Below are 23,015 nucleotides of genomic sequence, written 5' to 3' on the forward strand. Positions count from 1 at the left end.
TGACAGGCTGCCAAATCTTGGTAGATTACATCAGTAACAGGGAACAATACTTGGGCCATGGGTAGAACCTGCTCTCCCAAAATGGCTTCATACGCCTTAGCATTCATCATTCCATGCAGGGCTATGATGGGACCTACGGAAAACCACGATATCACTGCCCATACTGTAACAGAACCACCCCCATGCTTTACAGTTGGGAGCAGACAGTCTGTATCATAGGCCTGCGACAGTGTTCTCCATACGTAAACACGACCGGTTGTTGGAAACAAGGTGAAGGTCGATTCATCGGACTACATTACGTGTTTCTACTGCTCCTGAGTCCATGCCTTGTGGTCCTTGCACCACTGGATACGCCTCTTCGCATTTACTGCTGTGACCAGTGGTTTGGCGATAGCGGCCCTTTCATGAATTTTCATTTTATGAAGTTCCCGTCGCACTGTTTTCGATGAAACCGGGTTCTGTTGGCCGAAATTGAGTTCAAACGTAATTTTCATTGCAGTGGTCTTTTTAGCTGCTACAATCCGTTTTAATGCCCTCCGGTCGCTATCTGACAGGATTGTCTTTCGACTAGTGTTGTGCTTTGCAGACGTCGTTTGCAAATGAATTGTGTATGCCCTCGTGACATTAGGACACAGTGCCTTTCGATACCCTTACAATGTTCGCCACTGTTGCCACTGAAACTCCAACCAGACGGGCACCAACGATCATGCCTCTTTGGAAGTCTGTCAGGTATATATAGGAAGCGGAGTGAATTAACTCACAAATTATTGACTGATTTTTAACTCCAAGCAGTAGGGGTTAGCCACGGAAAAGCCCCATAAAACATAACCCCTTTCTATCAAAATCGAATCATTTTTAATAAAACTGTAAAGAAACATTATTTCCTAGATCACAAGAGAGCGGGGTCAAATTTGCTCTCAATTTCTCGACTAATTTTAAAGCCAAGTAGTGTGTATGATTGAGAAACCTCAGGAAAAATTATCCCATATATTTTTTTTAATCGAATATTTTATTTACAAAATTTACTGTGGAACATATTCCTTTTTAATTGGGTGAAAGATAAATCTACTCCTTTATTCTCTATTGATTTTCCCTTCATGCAGTTAAGGTTATTGGGAAATCTCAAAGGAAACATCCTCCATATTGCTTGAATATCATTTTTTTTAATGAAAATTATCTTGTAAGACATTGTCAAATGGCGGATAGAGGGGAAGTAAATTTGCTCTTTCATTTTTGACAGACATTAACACCTAAGCAGAGGGGATTATTGGAAAGGTTCAGGAAAAATATACGCCATATTGCATCAAAATAGAATAATTTATGTAAAAAAATATCTAGGAAACTTACTTTATCATATAATTTAGATAAGGAAACTTCTAAATTTTGGAGAACTTAACCCTTGAACTCGCTTGAACCCGTTGAACGATTTGAAAGTCAGTCAATGAGTTTCTAACAGTGTAAGTTGATATTATGCAGCTAACAAACTGAATTAATATATGCAACTGTAACTAGTACTTGCAATTCTAATCAATCTTAAGTTTTGATTTGTACGAGAAATTTCTCGTCTTGTCTCGAAAAATTCGAGATGTGACGAGAAACACAACAATTGTTATCTCATTTTCGACCCAAGATGAGAAGTTTGTCAAGTCTCGTAGACAACACTAGTTCTTCCAACTATTATATTTCAAATGATCCATAGTATAAAAAAACCTATAAACTGATAAAGTGATTGTACGAATACAATGAAGAGCATTTATCAACGTGGTCAAATATGCAAGCTATTACACAATGTGCTCCAATAATAAATATGGATTAAATGACATTATACGAGTGAATTACTCGTGACGCGGAAAGAAGATAATCCGAGCATAAATTTTGTACATAGATTTACAAAACGAGACCACACGAGAAACATTTCTTCGAAAATTGAGACGGGAATTTGACAAATTTACGAGACGAGACGAGAAAGATTTATTTTTCGTCTAGTTTCGTCGACAACACTATTTGTATTATGTTTCTTTTGACTATATCAAAATATTGCGTTGTAAATAGACTGCGAATATAATACATTTTATAATATTTATTTTTAATTAATCCAAGCGATTACAATTTTTATTTGGGTCCTTACTTATAACTTGCAGGCAATATTTCATCATCGAATGAAAGGTCAATGAATTATAATGATCTCGCTACATGATTTCACAACTTTGTAGTGCTGGTAACTTATAACACACAAATTCCCTTTTCAGTACAGATTTTTTTGTCGCGATTTTAGACGAGGTGAGATTAGGCAAGATGGGAATTCCCATTTCGCCTAAAACTGTGGAAACTCTTATCTTGGAGAAATCAGTGGCTCATAATCCTTTAGGCGAGATGGAAGGAAATGGTAACTTCAGTCTTGTTATCTCTAATAAAATCAATCAGTTACCCAAATGTCATGAAGTATTTATGCTACAGTGATTGTAGGTGTTATTTTGAAATATTGTTTTTTAATCTTAAGAAAATTACTTTTATCTTCAAAGTTTACGTTTCTTGGTAAATTTATTATTTACATAAAATATTTGTGACAAATCTCCAACACGAGCATTTAACTTTAAAAAATCATGCACAGTTCATTTATGAAATATTTTGCTACTGTTTTCCGCATAAAATAATGACAATATTTACAATCCATATACATCCTATATATATTTCATATAATCAAATTATTTAAAAATGACTTCAGACGAGACATGATGGCACTGTTGACCACTTTGTACGTAATGACACTGAGAGCAAAGTGATAATAATGCATTATAAAACAGTATTTTAATACATTCCAAAACTTCGTTAATAATATAGGGAAATGATGCTTATGATTATTAATATGATAGAGCTCTTACCTCTAGCATGCCCGTATCCAGGGGGGTCTAGGAGGACCGCCTCCTAAATTTTTGCTGGCCCCCTAAAATTTTCACGGTAGGCTTGCAAATGAACTATAATATGGTGATGAACTATCATATGGTTGGATCGCCCCCCCTAACTTCAGCCGCCCCTCCTACATTTTTGGGCTGGCTACGGGCCTGACCTCTAGTGCAAGGGATTCCTTGTTCAAATCAAGACATGTAAATTTTGTGATAGACAACATCATTATGTTTTGATGTAAAACTTGCATTACGTGTCGGAAGCTTACGTTCATCTTCAAAGAAGTCCTTCTAGACCTACATATGAGTATTTAGGGTGTACTTATTCTTACCGCAGGATATGGCGTTTAAGTTTGGCTTGCTTTTAAATTACTCTCTTTCGATTAAGTATCCTTAAACTAAGCCCATGATTTGATCATTATTAAAATTATATATTGTATTTTGGGGCGAAATGCGCATACGGGATAAAAGCTCATACGGGAAAAATGAATTTCTGTGTAATAGTCACATTATCATTACATTTCGTTATTATCAACATTAGTGTGCATAGGTAAGTTTTTTAAACGTACTTTCCATGTACCTGCCCTATCTCACCCACACATTTTGTTTTCTATTTTACACATACTCCATTTTGTAATTACAATATCAGTTGATTTATTAATATTCTGTCTTTCAGATGCGCTTATTTCTCTTATATGTACCGGTATACATTGCCTCAATATCAGGTAAAATGCGTATCTTGAGTACTTGACTTAAAATCCATATTATTTATTCTACACAGTACATTACAGGTACTTTGGAACTGCGCACAAATTATGATAAAGGATCAACTTATAATATTAGTAATTTTTATTTAAATTACTCTTTTAATCTTATACTAAAATTTAATGCTAAATAAATGTAAAATTACAGTAAATATTACTAAAGGAATTCTCATAGAGGAAGATTTTCATTATTGTATCAGCCAGAGTGTACTCCCCCTACATCCATTATGATTCAATAAACAATTTGTTTACTTAATATATATATATATGAGTTGTCAACTGACCGGTATTTTATCCGCTGACTGGTACTTTTTGTTAGGCGCTCAACTATATATTTCAAGGTTTAATACAATTATTTTAAAGCTGTTTCGAGGATTATGAGCAGCTGCCGGTAGTTTTACAATTTCAAAGTTGGTAACACTAAATTTGTTGGTCAATTGTCACGAACACGATAATTGTACAAAAACCTGTTCTGGCTTACTACTTTCACGCAAAAAATTGAACATTCGTTCAAGTTTGTTTAGGATGAGGAAATAAACAGGAATTATTTGTGACAATTCGCATTAATTTAACTTGGTAGTTCCATCTAATACGTGTATCCCTTCTCCCAATTCAAATGTATGCAAGTATTATATTACCGAACATAGTAGTCCTTATTGCGCTCAAGCACGATCTTTCATACACGTGTCAAGGTCGCATAGAACATTACTTATCCTTGCAAGATTTCATTCGGATAAATATACACAAGCAAGTAAGTAGTACCCAATCTCCTTCGTGAATTATGTATTAACTAGATGTTCCGTTTTTCACACGTGGAGAATAAGGCATAACGAATACTAAATTTACATTTGTATCCTCACATGTATGGCTTGGTTGTAGCACAATTCTGGTCGAGAGATTTAAGGCAAGTGAATGATGACGGAAAAATCAATGGAATGAGAATGTGCGATGAAATGGAAGTACCCCAAAAGAACACACGGACACGATATTGTCCACTGCGAACTTACTTGGCCAGGGATTTAACCAAGCCCGAAACCAGCCACAGAGGTTTGGGGGGGGGGCACGAATATGTTAGGGAAACAAGTCATTAAAAATTTTCTTACAAATATCTTGTTTTTTTTTTTTTTTTGTACTGAGGTCTGGAGGGGCACGAAAAGTTTAGGAGGGACAGGTCCCCCAGCCCCCTCTGGTTGCGGTTCTGGATTCAAGGGCGCCGATCCAGGGGGACCGAGGGGGTCCGAGCCCCCGCAAAGCTCATGTGGGCCCCTATTGTATTTATGAATATACAATATTTGGCATAATTTGAGTGCAATTTGTCTTAAAATTTTCATATATATATCTGAATGCCCCCCCCCCAAATTTACAGAGAAATCGGCGCCCTTGCCTGGATTGAACCAGGGACTCCAAGCACCAGAGATAAGCGCTCTACTATTGAGTAACCGTACTCTCCCCTATTCCTCTGGAAACGATTCACCAGTTATATGTCTCAATTCTGCGAAAGATATTCAAGCTGGAGTATAGTCTAACGCCATATGAATGAAGTAAGTTGCATTTTGCTCAGGTGTTTCAATGATTTTATATGTATATATGGGAGGGAGTGATGCGTGTGAGCGTGGGCAATGCAGGAAGGTATTCTACTTCTACGTCATCTAGCCAATATAGCTAAATGAGCTGCTGAACTACTAGATCAGTAGAACTAGGGTAGGATGGACAGATTCCTTCCCTTGTGGTTTAAGAATAAACGTAGAATTGAAAATTATGAATCTGAGCTTAAGGGCAAAATGAGAAGTATGATTCGTACGTAACGCGAATAAAAGTTTATTAGTACTACTCCTTTCTGCTTTTTTTTTTTTTTTTTTTTAATATGTTCCCTATATATTGACATATTCAATATAGCATATCAATTACATTCACTTTTGGAAACGAAAGGTTAAAAAAAAAAAAAAATATTATCACAATAAAGGGCGATGTTGTACTCTATCATGATCACGTTGATCTGGTAATTGTGTCCTGCTTTCACTGCGAGCGAGCAATTCGGAGATAATGACTTTCCTCTTCCTGGATGCCCTTTAAAAGTCAACATTTTTTTTGTCTTTAATCTTTTAGTAGTCTTACATATACTGCTCTACATACACTTTCTTTCTTTCTTTCTTTCTTCTTCTTCTTCAAGAAAGTGCACATTCACACACTTATGTAACGATTTCGTGCCTATTCTACCACAAGTAATAAGAGAAACAAGCATAGTTCACACACTTGCATGGTATGTATATGTAATTAAGTAAGTAAATTATTATGACATCAGCAAGAGGCATGAAGTACGAAGTAGGCATGAAGTACGAATAACGAAAGAAAAGATGATAAAGGTTTAATGGGAACTTGTAAAGAAAGATACTATATAATTTGTAAAGAAACGAGCAGTGGCGTATACTGGTTTGCTGGCTTGGGCTACCACTAACCTTTTATAACACCTGTACATTATTATTATTATTATTATTATTATTATTATTATTATTATTATTATTATTATTATTATTATTATTATTATTATTATTATTAATAATAATAATAATAATAATAATAATAATAATAATAATAATAATAATAGCTCTCCCTGTTTGGAATAATGAGTAATTGCTAGCTAGCCTAGTTTCCCTCTAGTTACACCTATGCTTTGCATAGGGTGTAACCCTACTCTCCAGAGTATATGGAAGTTGTGCGAGCAATAAAGAACGTTAAAATAGGCGATTAGTCAATGAAGGAGGCTCAGTCTGTAAGAGCCGTCGCAACGTAACGCAAATAATGAAACAAGTAATTATACAGCTATGCCGATTCTCGCAAAATACGGTAAAACAAAAATGTTGAATTGCGTTGACGCAAACCAGTACGGAACGAGGCTCCAGAGACCTCAAAATGCGCTGTCATTACTCGTTTAACTTTCCTGTAGTCTTTGCTCACGCCCAAGAAACCGATTTGTTTAGAGGCAACTAGTTCTACCTGGTAGGCCATTCGTACTCTGCAGGTGTAGGTGGAGCGAAGGGGAATGCGCACATAGCTACACGATTCTTGATCGCAGAGATTCTTTCTGCTGCAGGCCCGGTAGCCCACAAAATAAGCCACTGGAAACGAGGAAATTATTCAGATATCTGTGGGGCTACTTAATGATAAAGAGGACGAAATTATCTAATCAAAGAATCTTCACTACGTAGGCATAATGTGTATCGAACAAAAATTCTTAAAATATGCATTTGTGCTGCTTACAATATCAAAATATGCACTTAATATGTATTAAAACTAGCAATTATTAATTTAACGTTATATATACACGCGAGCAGTATGTTTCTGGAAATCTGATAAGAAACGGACATGAACATGTCATCCGGACATCTGAATCAAACCTAGTTCATTCGATAAACATAACAAAGATATGTTCATGCACAAAGTTAGGTGCCATGGACAACACAGTAAAGTCCCTGGGGCCCATTAACCCTGTTAGTATAAAGAAAATCGTAGACTAGCAGTAAAGTAGCTATTGCATCTACACTGTTCACTGGAAAATCATGGTTTATAGTTCATCCTCTTCAGCATGAAACAAGCTTTCCAGACGTGCTATGTATTGCTATCCATAACGTACTTGAACAGGAAAAATTGGGAGAAGGTCCGGAAAATTCCCTCCAAAAATCTCTTCCATCAACTTTGGACCCCTCTGGAGTTGCCCCGGGTAAAAGCATACAAATCAAATGTATCTCAAAAAATACTATAGGGAATAAGAAATGTGTGTACAAAGCGTATTGATAGACAATAAGAATGAAGGGAAAGCGTGTATTGGTATACAAGTTTTTTTCCTCATATATACGATTTACGATACGAGACTCGATTTTCTTTATACTAACAGGGTCAATGGGCCCCAGGGACTTACTCCGTTGTCCATGGCACTTAATTTTTTGAGTATGGATATAACTTTGTTATGTTTATCGAATGGACTAGGTTTCATTCGGATGTCCGGATGACACGTTGATGTCCGTTTCTTGTGAGTCGCACGAGAGTTTTCATCCAAATTTTACAGTAACGTATCAGGGTTTGAAATATGATTTTGATTTTATATTCAGTTTAGCATCCTTTTCAGCGGCGACGCAATGTGAGACGTGGACCTATAGCTTAACGTGGAATCCGGACTACATAGAATTTGGGTCTCCCACGCAAAAGGCGTGTACGCTAACTACTTAGCCACGAAGAAACTCTTAGGAGTACATCAAATTGGATTTGTATTATATATTAGTACGCCTGGTTTCTAGAATTGGCCTCTAAGATAGAAGAAAAAATGAAAGGAAACGAAGTCTGTTGCACTCAAATCAAGTGTATTTTATGGCAAATATATCATAGACTGTGATCAATACGTGAAACAACATAAGTCACATTATTTAAAAAATTGAAAATGATTTCAACCGTTCCTCCCCTTTTTGATGGATTTGGACACTTCTCAGCATCATAGCCTAACATTATGAAAGTTTAAACCTTGTACTGCAGTAAATAATTACTGAAAAAATGAGGTGAAACTTCTTGTTTTAGTACCAGAGTTAAACCCATTAGGTTAAAGGAGACGCATGGCTAATGGAAGTGAATGATTATGAAATATTTGGTGGAATGAGAGTGTAGGGCAAAAGGGAGGACTCCAAGAAAACTCGCTAGCACGACGTTGTCCATCACAAATTCACGTGTTCCTGGACTTGAATCTGGGACGTAAGCAATTAGTATATCTGGTGCCAAGTCTGGAATGCTGAAGGTTTACTTTCATTTATAAAACGTTGGAAAGAGCGCCTTACTAGTTGATTTCCAACTTTCCGATTCTTGAGATTTTTACAGGTTCATTTTAAAAATGTTTTCTATAGTACTTTTGAATATAGTTACAGCTATAATTCTCTAACTTTCAGAAAAATGTGATATTTAACGGGATCCACTAATGAAGTGATGCTGATGCAGATAGACGGCACGCGATGAACCTCTTATAGCACAGCAGTAACTATTGTTTCGATTCCAGAAAATTAAAACGTATTGTAGTAAAGAACCAAGGGCGCCGATTTTTCTGTAAATTTGGGGGGCCCATTCAGATGCAGAAGGTATATATATGAGGATTTTAAGACAAATTGCATTCAAATTATGCCAAATATTGTATATTCATAAATACAATGCGGGGGCCCACATGAGCTTTGGGGGCCCGGTCTCCCTTGGCCCCCCAGGATCGGCGCCCTTGTAAAGAACTATGATATAATAGTTGAGAATTAAAGTTCTATGTGAAATAAACATGATAATATAGTTACAAAGAATAGTATACATAATGACTTGGTTATAATAACCTGACTTTGGACGATGTTTACAGATTTGAAATTTCAAAGATTCAAAGTTCTATACAGCAGGAAATTTGCGTACTTTTGTTTTTTTGTTTCTAATTTCCAAAAAAATAGGAAGTACTAGAAAAATCAATTTTGCGGAAATTGTTTCCAACGAAGTCTGACGACGTTAGCAGTGGTGAACAACACGCAGTGGATCTTCTATGGTACAGCTCTACTATCATAAAATTTTTAGTATTAAGCATGTCCCGTTCTCTGTGTATTCCTATTGAAGAAAAAATAAAATATAAAGGTAAACAAGAAAGTTCTGTCCCTTTTTCACCCACTATCTTCGAACATCGATATATCACCTAAGACGTACCTGGAAGATCAAAAATAGTCGCCGTCAGCATCGACGACCTTCTACCAACGTTTTGGAAGGCCATGTATTTCATCGCGGTAGAACTTGGTGGGCCGTACAGCGAAGAAGGTATCAAGTGCATTTTGCACCTATACTAAGGATTTGAATTGGCGTTCTCTAAGGTGATTGTCCAAGGAATTGAACAGGTGATAACCGGTCGCTGCAATGTTCGGGGAGTATGGTGCATGCAATACTGTTTCTCATCCAAAGCGTAGAATTGTGTCCCGGGTCATCCTAGACACACGTGGGGCTTAGCTTTGTCCTGTAACAGGACCCCTTTGTAATTCAGATGTGCTGGCTCCAAAGTTTTGAGTTTTTCTTGAACACGGCACAGTTGCATTGATGCTCTGACCAGCTGGCAGCAGTTCCCGATGCACGATGCCGCAAGCAGTCCACCAAACACACAGGAGGAACTTCATCTGGTTCAGTGCTGGTTTCGGCTGTTTGGAACCGGTACATGGGATGCTAACCAATGATGATGGCGCCGTGGAGCTTCACACAGGATCCACTTTTCATCACATGTCAATACCCTGTCCAGAAATGGCTCCTTTCTCAGACGAGACGGTAAACAAACACAAGTATCTGCTCGCGGTGCCTTCTGGCCCGAAATCAAATCATGTGGGACCCATCATCCAAACTTTTAGTGCTTCCAAAGTTGATGAAGGTGCTGCCGAATGGTTTCTCCACTCACACTGAACTGTAGTCCCAGTCACATGTCTGGATACTGTTTGCCTCAATTGCTACCTAAAGAACTTCATTTTGTACATGTGTTGGTCTTCCTGCACGTGATGCGTCTTCGAGTGTTTCGTCACCGTCCTTAAACTTATTATACCACGTTGCACTGTTCGCGTGTCACGACATCCTCACCAAAGTCCTGCCATATCTTCCGCCACGCTGCAGTGGTATTTGACAACATTTTGAACTTGTACAGCATACATGCCCTTATGACGCTCTATAGAGGTGCCCTGTTCACTCTGTCCTTATACAATTTCAGGGCGTAAATGTACTGCCATAACCAGGTAGTATCTTGGAAATACCCATATCAACAAGACTCTCTCGTTATCTCCATTCGCATTCATCTCACGCCCATTGTGTGTGAGGGCCAATGGAACATAGATTTCCACAAAAAGCGACAGAACTTTCTTGGTTACCTTTAAAAATAAAAGGATTTTGGTTGCAAAACACATTGTACCTACCATGTAGCTGAGTGCGTATATTTGGGTCTGCGTCACCTTCCCAAAATTAGGCGGGAGTTCCTAAATTTTGCAGTGTCCCGAATTACGCCCAAGAGGGACGCATTATATGGCGGAACAACAAATTAACCAAAACACTTACAAAATAGGATAGATTGGGACGCATTACATGGCGGGACGCCAAATTATCCAAAATATTCACAAACTAGGCCTATGGGAGAGATAGGAATGCATAATATGGCAGGACGCCAAATTATCCAAACCATTTACAAATTATGAGACAGATAGGGACGCATTATATGATGGGACGCCAAATTAGCAAAACTAGTTACAAATTATGGGACAGATAGGAACGCATTGTATGATAGGAGGCCAATTTATCCAAAACGCTTTCAAAATGTGACAGAAATTCTTACTTACATTTGTGCATTTCGATCCACTTTGTGTACATATGACTATAGAGATATCGATATGGTTCTCACCACCGGTGATGTTATTCTTTGACCGTTCAGTAGTTCATAAATTGTGTTCAATTAACCCCCAATCAACTGACGCTACGAGCTTTTTGTTTCGTGTGTTTTTGGTCTAAATTTGTATTTTTTCTACTATTTTTTTATTAGCTGTAAGCATCTGTGGTTGCCGGGTATTAATTTAGAATCTGGATAAAAAGAGACTAAGATGACTATCTACTCTATTGCCAGAATATTTATCATCTAATGTTATGTAAGCCCGCAGAACAAATATATAATGCGGGTTGTATATAAAGCAGGGCGTTCTTTAAAAAAATAACCTTTAGGTGATTCCTTTCTATGTAAAATTCTGTCCACAGACACACACATTATCTTCTTTAATAATATTAAAATAATGTGTGTGTATGTGTGTGTGTGTAGGGGGGGTGTCATTAAGTTTTCGCATAGAAAGGAGTGACATGGTAATCAAATTTTGTAATAGATAGATCTTTACGAGATGTAATAATCTATGAAGCTTTGTTTCTTAAATTTTAGCTCGGAGAAATTACGGAGAGGGGTAAAAATGTACACATAAAATTTTATGATAAACACTCGGGAAACCGGACATTAGGGTCAAATTCATAGTTCTCGGGGGTCGCCGAGATAAATAGTAACATTCCTACTCCTCCGTTCAAGTCCAACTTTAACCCTCATCATCATGGGGGTTTGGAGGAAGGCCTGAAAAATAATGTGCCCAAAATTACGGATATTAGTATCAAATTAGTTTTCGGGATCGCTGAAGTGAATAGTGATATTCTCGACGCCGTTCAAGTTCAAGTTTAGTTTCCATCGTCATGAAAGAGGCGGAGGAATAACATGTTCAAAATTACCGACATTATTCTCGAATCCTTAGTTTCAACCGGAAATGGTTTAAATTAACCACTTCCGGTTTCAACCGTTGATTGCTATCGAACGAAAATGGTAACAAATAGTGACAAAACTGCCTTTTTGAAATCGATTCAGCGTCTCAAGGAAATACACTAGCTTCATCTACAGCCCTCTAAATATATTTCTCTTTACTTATCTGAGATGGGAATCTTCGCTACCAATACTTAGTCAATATCTCAAGAAGCTAGCGTCTAAAGTATCTAGTTATTTTTGGTCTCTTCTAATTTACAGGGCCAGATCTTGAATTCTGCGAGCTACGCGTTTGCAGGAAGCGTCACGTGAAGAGGGCTCCAAACTGGAAAATGAATTTTGTGCTTTAAATGTGAATATTTATTAGAGAAAATATTATGATGAAAAGATTTCCAAATACCTTCAAATAAATATTCTACAAAGATACAGATAAAATATTTGGTCTAGGAATTAATTCGTGCGGTTGGTACGCACACATTGAAGCTGTAGTACAAACACAAAATACATAAATACCTTAAGAAAAATATTGTCCATCGCTAGCCACCACTTTCGCCCATCTGTCAGGCAATGTACGGATTCCGTGGCGAAAGAAGTCCTCATCCTTGGAAGCGATCCAGTCAGAGACCCATGTTTCGATATCTTCTGAAGAAGTAAACCGCTGTCCAATCAAATCGTTGTTCATGCAATCGAACAAGTAGTAGTCCGAAGGAGCAACGTCTGGTGAATACGGCGGGTGGGGTAAAACTTCCCATCCGACATTTTCTAAATAGGTTTTGACCGGTTTTGCGACATGTGGGCGAGCGTTATCATGTTGAACAATAAGTTTATCATGTCTGTTCTCCCATTCTGGTCGTGTTCTGGCCAGAGCTTGCTTCAAACGCATTAATTGTCGTCGATAACGTTCTCCATTCATAGTTTCACCCGGTTGCAGCAGCTCATAGTACACCACACCTTTCATATCCCACCATATGCACAGCATAACCTTTGCACAGTGAATATCTCGTTTTGGTTGTGATGGACCTGGTTCACCTGGTTTCACCCAGGCCTTTTTTCGTTTAGGGTTCTCGTAATGGATCCACTTCTCATGACCCGTAATAATTCGATGCAGAAACCCCTTTCTGCTCTGTCGTTGAAGCAGCAATTCGCAAATGGTTTTTCGTCTTTCAACGTCTCTGTCTTTCAATTCATGTGGAACCCAATGTGACATCTTTTGAATCATTCCCATGGCTTTCAAGCGTTTGGAGACTGTTGTTTGATCAACGCCTAATGCTGCTGCAAGTTGTTCCTGCGTTTGACACGAATCCTGCTCGAGCAATGCTGTCAATTCTTCGTCTTGAAATTTTTTTGGCTGTCCAGCTCGCTCTTGGTCTGCCAAGCCGAAATCACCACTTCTAAACCGTGCAAACCACTTCTGACACGTTCGCTCAGCTAGAGCATGGTCACCATACACTTCCACCAAAATACGGTGACTTTCAGTCGCACTTTTCTGCATGTTAAAGTAATGCAGCAGGACACCCCGCAAAAACACTTTATCAGGCACAAATTGCGCCATGTTCACTTAACTACAAACTGGTGTTGTTGACGCTTTGATCCACTGCCCTATACTACGAACGATACGCGATGACAGGGGTTTGCAACACATGTGTGGATACACGGAACTGTGGGACGCTCCGTTCGTTGCGCCATCTCTTGTCCACCCGCACGAATTAATTCCTAGACCAAATACATCGAAAGGACAATCAAGTTGAATCTTTGCGTGGTTGGCTGTAAAACATTTCTTTAGAATTCAAGCGGCCTTGTACATCAGTTGGCGCCAATGACACACTCACAAGTGATGCTAGTTTGAGAAAAAATTCCCGCTGCGCAGGGAGATTTAGGAAAGATTTTTTAAAGAGAAAAAATAAGGAGATTTTACGAATATGAGATAAAATATGGGGAAATTTAGCTTTTCAATAGATGTTATATTAAGCACTACAGCAGTACGACAAAAGATAGCGGCATTCTTTCCACAATCCCACCATATGCACAAAATATAGAGACTCTTCATTTCTCTATCAACAACCCTTCCTAGATCTTGCTAGAGAATATAATTGCCAAATATGTCTTTGAAATATAAATAGATCAACAAATAAAAGGAAGTCAACTGCACGTGATGCTTATGGACTGGATGGCACTATCACAGTAGAAAGAAATGTCTTTGAGGGTGCTCCACCTTATCATAAACAGTGTCACAGTATAATGCTTCGGTTCAATGACCACAGTTAAAGGTTGAGAAAGATAATCGTAAATGAAATGCACATTATCGAAGTTCAAGCATCTAGGATTTTGTTGTCCATTGGTACAGGGAGGGAGCGAATATTAAGGAAAGAAGGATGTAGAAATGGAATTCTTGATGATTTCTACGGGAAATTCTAATTTAAGTTCCTAATATCAGTCGCTCACAATCGCTGCTCACTGTTTAATGCTCACTTTGTTAATGTGTAATAGTCCATTTGTCATTCGTCAACATTGGCGTGGGAGTCCCAGTACAATTCCCGGCGGGAGCTCATGTGGTTCGGATTCCACGTTAATCAGTAGGTCCACATCTCATATAGCCTCGCTGCTGAACGGGACGCTAAACTTAAAATCAATCAATCAATCAAATCAATCATTCGTCAACATTTTAGTTTCTATCCTGTCATTTTATTATTATTATTATTATTATTATTATTATTATTATTATTATTATTATTATTATTATTATTATTATTATTATTATTAATAATGATGTGTGTTTTCATTTTCAATAGTACTTTATTTTTCATGTAGTAATAATGGCCGATGATAAACAAAAACAAGTGGAGCATTTTATCAGAAAAGAAAGCTACGAAACTTGAGAGAAGATTAAAGGCAAGCGAAGGCTTTTTAAAAATTTTCTTTCGATTTCCGGCCAAAATTTTGAAAGTGATAATCTTAAAAATGTTCAGGTGGTAAGTTTTCAATAATAGTTACTGTTAACGAAGCATTTACAAGTCGACAAACTTTTGAAACTGTAAGTTTATTTTACTTGAATGCAGTAATTTAATTGTTAAATTAAAATGGAATGGATACGGCCTCTTCGGCTACAGGTCTCAGTTAAATTGAATGTATTTCAAAATTTGTTTGAATACAATTAATTTTTACGCAGTATATGCGTATATAACTCGTAAGGGTAACTGTAATCGAAATCAAAACTGCAACTGAAAGGTCATTAGGATTATAAGTAACACATTTTCTTTTCAGAACTCTAACTGTAAATTACAGCTGCATATACGAGGGGGAGTCAAATGAAAACCATAATTATTTTTTTAAATATTATTTGTTGGTCACACAGGGTGCAGAAGTAAATCCCTTTTCAACATAGTCCCCTCCTCGTTCAATGCAAGTTCGCCAGCGCTTCGGAAGAGCCTGAATACCTGCAGAAAAAAAGTCTTTTGGGCGACGGCGCAACCACTCGTGCACCGCGTTGCGTACCTCTTCATCGGAGTGGAACTTCCTGCCGCCCACTCCTTGCTCGCTCGCTTTGTTTCAGGCTGATGGTAATGCACCCATGTTTCGTCACCAGTAAAGATTCGTGACAGGAAGGCATTACCGTCACGTTCAGCACGGCACAAAAGGTCTTCGCATGCATCAACACGTCGCTGTTTCAGTTCAGGCGTCAGTTGTCGGGGCACCCATCTTGCAGACACCTTATAAAACTGGAGAACATCATTCACAATATGATGTGCCGATCCATGACTCATGTGTACACATGCTGCAATTTCGTCTATTGTCACACGGCGGTTTTCCAAAACGATGGCTTCAACGGCTGCAATGGTCTCTGGAGTCACTACGCGCCGAGCCTGGCCGGGGCGTGGAGCATCGGTCACAGACGTAACACCATTTGCAAATTTCCGGCACCATTCATAGATTTGTGGCTGTGACAAACACGCATCTCCATACTGAACGTTCATTCGCCTAAAAATGTCAATCGGTTTCACACCTTCACTTCGCAAAAACCGAATCACAGAACGCTGCTCCTCGCTGGTGCATGTGGCTAGTGGGGCTGCCATTTTGAAACTGTTGTTGCGCCGGTGTTTGTGCATCTGCCGGCTGCTGCCACTTAGGAGACATCCGGCATACTATCGTAAACAGGCATGCCAACTTAGAGCTCACTAGCGCCATATGCGGATTTTTATTTCTACTTTTATGGTTTTCAGTTGACTTACCCTCGTACATATGCTCGTTGTATTAAAATCATCAACAACAATCATTATCAATCCATTCTCTCATATTGAGTTTAGATGGAGTGATACTTTTTAACATTTGGTAATAGTCCTAATGCAAAGTACAGTTTTGATTATTAGTTACTTGTGCTCAGGGATGCACCGACAGAGGTGGTCCAAGAGTCTGGAACCTCCAGAACTTTTAATTAGCACAATTTCAAGGGCAAATACACAAAATTATTTACATTTTGTATGCTACTCCGAAAAATATTTGGACCCAAAAGAGTAATCTTGGGTGTGCCAGTTTGTGTTCACATTGGTACTTGTTGCCTGATTTCGAATGTCTATGTTGGAAAGAGACATGGAAGGACTGAATTGTTTTATAGGCTCAAGGAGCTCTGAAACGAATTTTTGCGGGGAGCCTAATTTTGTAGTTTCGACACTGGATCGAAGACAATTAAGTATCGATTAAGGCACACACTTTTGCCATTTGTTTAAGCTAAAATTAATAAAGAATTACTTGAGATCAACTATATCTCAAACACGATTAAATGGACTAGCTTTGATGGCCATTGAAAATGTTATACTCAATGAAATGGATACGGATGCAATAATAGGAGATTTTGCCAAATTGAAGGGCAGAAAAGTGTCTTTATAACATGAACTTTTCAGTAACAAAGAAAACGAGAAATTAAGCTAACTACCATAATCGTATCACTAGAAAATACTATGTAAATATGCTTTTAATGAAGCATAAGATCATTCCTCTTTGCCAAAATCAAAACTCTGTTAACTTTAGAAAGACCAAGGGAGGTCAATTTTGGCCACTAGTTCTTTTTTTATTGAGTTTATATGGATTAATATGTATTCAGGATTCTCTCTCTCTCTCTTTTTTTTTTTTTTTTTTTTTTTTTTTTTGTTATTCCTTTTGATGAAAGGTTCATTTTTTAGCTTTTTCTCAACTGGAATATACTGCATCATATGAACACTTAGGCTTTCGTAGAATTTGTCGAGTGTTAGTTATAATACTGGTTTTCTGCATAGTATTATAAGAAATTTAGTATAATACATAAGCAGTTTTACCCACTGTATTTAGCCCGTTTTTTTTAGAAATAAAAAGCGCAATTCCTTAAAAAGCTTCTTTTCTGAAATTTAGTTCAACACGTTAACTCAAATTAAACAAATATACTCTCAAAGCTACTTAAAACCAGCGCGGGCAAATTTGATCCTCCCCCTTTTCCTTGGTCCTTCACGTAGCAGAAGCGAGCACATACTTTCTAGGGATAATGTTAGACTTCAAGCTCATGAGTTTTATTCTGTTTCGGCTTTTGTGCTTCAATTGTACTTGTCAAACTACATCTTAGGTACATTTTTTGGTTGTGCCTTGTGCTTATTTAATAAAAAAATGTTATTAATTATTAAAATTAGAACTTTGTTGAGTATTCACCCACAGTCAATTAGTTATAATTTCGTTAATATTCACAGAGAGACTACATATATTGAAAAAATGTGCAATTGCAACAATTATTTGAAGGACGTTTGTCTGTTACAACTTTCTACTCTTTCATATCATTTAGGTGGGAGCGCCTAAATATTGTTTACTTACACTTAAGAAATGTCTAGAACCGGCCCTGCTAATTTAAATGTATACATTTAAAAAGACAAGAAATAATTTACGCCTGAAATTATACATATGTTCATTGTATAGAATTTTCGTAAATCAAGTGTTATATCCGTAGTGCCCGCCCCCTGTTGTCTTCAACAGACAAGTGGTGAAGCTAGAAGTACTGTATCTATTTGCAGGAAAATTTCCCTGGGCTTGAGGAAATCCATAAGAAAAAGAAAGTTTTCCTCGTGTATAAATAGCTGAAACCAAGTGCGCATCAAAGAATTTTTTTTTTTTTTTTTTAATTGAGGAATCCAAAGTCAAGACTGGAGGAGGTACAAAAGGATCTCCTGTGAATGAGCTCTTGGAGCACATAATGTACAAGTATATTATCATTAAAAAAATAAGAACATTTGGGCGGAGTCTGGACCCAGCAGACCTCTTGGGTGCGCCCCTGGCTAAAATTCAAAGTGTAGTCTGTGAATAAGGACTATCTTCGTGAGCGAATTGCTCCAAAATGTCACGTCGATGACTAGTTTTTTCTTTGTGAATTCGTAAATATTCTTATAATGCTATAAAGTGTTTTGGCACTTCACCATAGACTAGAGATGCAAAAAAGCCGGCTTTTTTGAATCGATGGTTTTTTTTACATAAAAAGCCGGCTTTTTTGGGAAAAAAACGAGAATTTTGGAAATTTTGGCTTTTTTCAACTTCATGATTTTTCTATCTAAATAGCTTTCTTATAGTATATTCTATAGTTAGATAAAAATTCCATGACCTGAATGTGATATTTCGCTCTGAAATTCACCATCAAGATGGATGGTGCACATGTTTTACGAATTAAAGCTAACATGAAGAATGTAGTATTTGAGGGTAATTTTAGAGGCTATTTAACTTTATTTTAACTTTTGAGTTATCGATATCTTTTTTCTTCTCTAGTTTGTCATCCGTGTTTCATTTCTAAGAGCTTTTAGTACTCTAGCTTCTAGCGCAAAAGTTAAACTTGCCCGTTTTTCTATTTATCCGTCAAAGCGTACGTTTTTCAATATATCCGTCAAACCGTACTTCCACATTTCTGTTATACTGTAGCTGTGAAGTGATTTAACAATAATTTTCCGGACACAACCTTGAATACCAATTTATACAAATAATCAGTAGCGGATTTAGAAAAGTACTTTAGGAGGGTTTTTTCTGATTGTTTCGTTTCCTAAAAAGTCGTAATTTTATTTGGGAAGTGCTTGAAGTTTATGAGTACAGGCATAACTAATATTTCGTTTCGTTTATATGTTTAGCAATAATCTTTCGGATACAACTTTAAAAATCATTTTATACTGAGAATCAGTGGCGGATTTAGAAAAGTATTTTGGGAAGGGTTTCTTACTAATGTTTAGTTTTTTTTAAACATTCGTAATTTTTATTTGACGGGAGCTTAAAGTTTATGAGTAAAGGCATAAATGATAGATATTTCGTTTGTTGCAGACATTCCGTAACTTTGGGGAACGGGCTTCAGTCCGAAAGACCGCCCCCCTAACCTTCGCAAAACCGTCACTGCTGGTAATTAGTAATAATAACGATTTAAAAACAATAAAAAAGGAAGTCGCCCAACTCACAGTACACACACTATTTCTACATTCATAGATGGAATGAAGAAAAGCTTTGTCAGAATGGTCGAATGCTGGTTGAATCCCGGACTTCCCGATAGAAGCGCAAAAGCTAATCACTCAGTCATGTTTGTTGTGCAGTTGTATTTAGCTTAACTTAAATATATTCCGTAGTCTTTTTTTTTTGGGGGGGGGGGGGAGTTCCGTAATGATATGTTGAATCCCTCTTGTTAAAAATTCAGAAAACTTGAGGATTGGGTAAACTGTGATGGTGGTTCTATAAAACTTAACTGTAGAATTTCAAGAATATACAGAACCAAAAGTTCTAGATGTGCAGCCTTTAAGTGTATCATATAAATCTAAGTATTTCTCTTATGTTTTATTTTAATTTTATTTTGTTTCAAAAAGAGGGTATGGAACATTTTGAAGTAAAAATACTACATACTATTTTGCCAGTTATTTGTGTATTCTTTAAAAAGAAGTGTTTACTTTTAGGGTTGGCTGGTTTACACCAACTTTTTTTTAATAACTGGTTTAAACCACAGAAATAAAAAGAATGAAAAATGCGAATCGTGTGAACTTCATGGTAACGTTTCCAGATATCAAACCACCTGCAATAGTTTTATTTCCCTTTCACCTTTTAATCAAGGTGTCCCATGTTCAATTCTCGGTCGAACCACAAACCTTCTTTCATGCGTAACCCAAGTAGCGGTTCGGATGTCAGTTTAAGCGAAAGTCTTCTCCTTGATAACCTCGGTATTTCGTAAGGATGTTAAGCCTAAATATACGAAACAAACCAAATTGTATATTTCTGCATGCCTAAATGCGTGTTGTTTTATAAAGAAGCCAATATTGCTTAAATATATTGATAGAAATTGGCAAAATTTATCGATTGCCTACGTAGCTTCCAACATTAGCTTGGATTGGACTTTCAATGATATCTACGTACTGGTACTAAATTTGTAATTTAATACCTCAGTTTTAGCGTACTGATTATGGTACGTTGACCTTTAAATTTTACATGCAAAGCAATAACAGGATTTTCCCGTTATTGTCTTACATTTCAAGTAATGACGGGATTTTCCCAGTGGCTAGGGCGGGAGATTCTCAACTTAAGAAATTTACTGACCGCATTTCTTTAAGCTTATGGGAGTTCTTCCGGCATAACCCCGCTGTTGCATAGTAACATCAAGGCGAAACAAACTTAGGCTATTTCTGTGAATATGTAATATAAATACATAAAGCAAAAAATCTAAGTCAAAAAAGCCTGGTTTAAACCAAAAAAGCCTGGTTTAAACCAAAAAAGCCTGGTTTAAACATCCCCCCAAAAACGGGTTTTTGGCATTTTCAAAAACAACCATGGTTTTTGCCAACTCTGCTTACTTTTGTATATAGGAGGTTAAAAAATTCTTATTATATACATTGGTTAATCCTGTGGAATTCATAATGTAAATATGTTGAAGAAAAATTGTTTGAAATATTTTTTCGAAATTCATAGTTTATTTTCGATGTTTTATATTATTATCAGCATCAACCACTAATTAAATGATTTTTTGTGTTATAGAGAAGCGATACAAAGTCTGTTTTATCAATTTAAAGCAGTATTTTGAAAAAAGCCCAAAATTTCCCAAGCAAAAAAGCAAAGCAGAAAAAACCGAGTTTTTTCCAAAAAATCCGGTTTTTTTCCGAGCCCTTGCATCTCTACCATAGACTCTTTGGGTAGTAAAATCGTAATTTCGAAAATTTAAGTACTGCTATGATCATATAACTTTCAAACACCTCAACAATTGGTCATTTGTAGAATTTTTGGAAATGAAAATTTCTCTTATTTCTCCTCTCTGTAAATTCATATCTATGAGTAAACAGTTAACTGTAGCAATAATCTTCAAATGATAGGGTCTAATAATAAAATAGTTAATCAACATATTTATAATTTCACTTCAGATTGATGATGTTATTGAATACGTTACTTATGAAGCAATTCCTACCTGCTGAGCGCCAGAACCACCCGTCTTCGTTTCACTCATTAAAAACACAACAGTGTGCACACACACTTCTTAAACACTCGCAGAAAAATTTCACTATAATATACTTATCTGTTCAAATTTAGTACATTTGCCGAGAAAAAAAATCTTATCATTTGACCTCAGTGTCTCGGAGAGATAAAAACGGCCTTTAACAGAGAAATAACATTAATTCACAATTAAATTTTAATTTTTAAAATGTATTTCTTCCTACTAAAATATTATTACTTAAGTCGAAATTTTTGGATAGAAAACACTATTTTCGGTTCAATTTCCAAAAAAAGTTATTACATATATGATGTACGTATGATATATGCGTATGCAGGCGTGGATCCAAGGGGGGCTACAGCGTCCCTTGACGCTCAGTTATACACTGGATAAAATGGACTTCAATCCTGCTTTACACTGGATAAAGCGACAAACTATGGTTTAGACCCTCCCTTGATCATATCTGGATCCACCACTGTGTGTATGTATGTTCCAGCGTACTGTGGGGAAACACCTTGGCACACGTAGGAGGAAGGAGGAGGGGATGATATATAAAAATGATCAAAAATGACCGACATTAGAGACGAATTCATAGTTTTCGGGATCGCTGAGATGAATCGTGACACACCCGATGCCGTTTAAATCCAATTCTCTCCTTTCCATTAGCACCCAGGGGAAAGACATGAAATGGTGACATGTAAAAATAATCTTAAAAAAAAAAAAACATACTAGTGTCGAATCAATAGTTTTCAGTGTTGCTAAGTTATTTGGTGACAGTTCCGATGCTATTTAAATCCAAGTCTAGCACACTGTGGGGGGTAAAAGACCTCTATCACTCCTAAGGAGGAGTCGGAGGATGATTTATAACAATAATTAAAAATGATCTACATTAATGTTGAATCCATAGTTTTCGGGGAGGTTAGTCCCGCTCCCGACACACCCGATGGGACTAAAGTCCAAGTTCAGTCTCCATTAACACGCCTGAGGGGAGGTGTAACACGTAAAATAATCGAAAAAACTGATATTAGAGTCAAATTTATAGTCGCTTAGATGAATAGTCACACTTCAGACATGCGCGCCGACAATGTGGGTGCTCCGGGGCTCGAACACCCACAAGATTTTTAGTTTGGACCCCGGTTTGAACCCGTTTCTCTAGCGTTTAAATCAGCCGTGTTACCGACTGAGCTAGGGCAGCCCCAACTTACCCTTATAGTACCGGCATATTTTACTTTAACACAGCACAGCCCTTTATGACAGTGTTCATAAAAGATTTTAACTAAAAATAAATCAATCAAATATCGAGACGAAAACATAGGCTAACACGTTCCGCCATTGACATGCACCCATATAAATTTTGGAAAGTCGGCGCCGTTGACTTCAGATACCGTTAAAGTCCAAATTCAGTCTCCATCGGTATGAGGAGTGAAATAGTGACATGTAAAAATAATCGAAAACAAGCGATATTAGTGTTGAGTCCATAGTTTTCGAGAACTTTAAATTAATTGGTGACAGTTCTGCTGCCGTTTAAGTGCAAGTTTAGCTCCCAGTGTAGCGCTCCTAGGAGGTGTAGAAAGGGAGGACATGTAAAAATAAAAATGTAT

General features: G+C 37.1%; 1 protein-coding gene across 1 annotated transcript in view; it reads right to left on the reverse strand.

Moving 5' to 3' along the window:
- LOC145672973 (long-chain fatty acid transport protein 4-like) overlaps nucleotides 1-21,480 on the reverse strand; it is a 340,258-nt gene extending 318,778 nt beyond the window's left edge. Inside the window, exon 1 of the mRNA XM_081742263.1 lies at nucleotides 21,391-21,480. Coding sequence (XP_081598389.1) covers nucleotides 21,391-21,429 — 39 coding nt within the window. The 5' untranslated portion in view covers nucleotides 21,430-21,480. The remainder of the gene's footprint in view (nucleotides 1-21,390) is intronic.
- Between the last annotated feature and the right edge of the window lie 1,535 nt (nucleotides 21,481-23,015).

The sequence above is a fragment of the Thermobia domestica genome, chromosome 2, assembly GCF_964235325.1.
Source record: "Thermobia domestica chromosome 2, izTheDome1.hap1.1, whole genome shotgun sequence".
NCBI lineage: Eukaryota > Metazoa > Arthropoda > Insecta > Zygentoma > Lepismatidae > Thermobia > Thermobia domestica.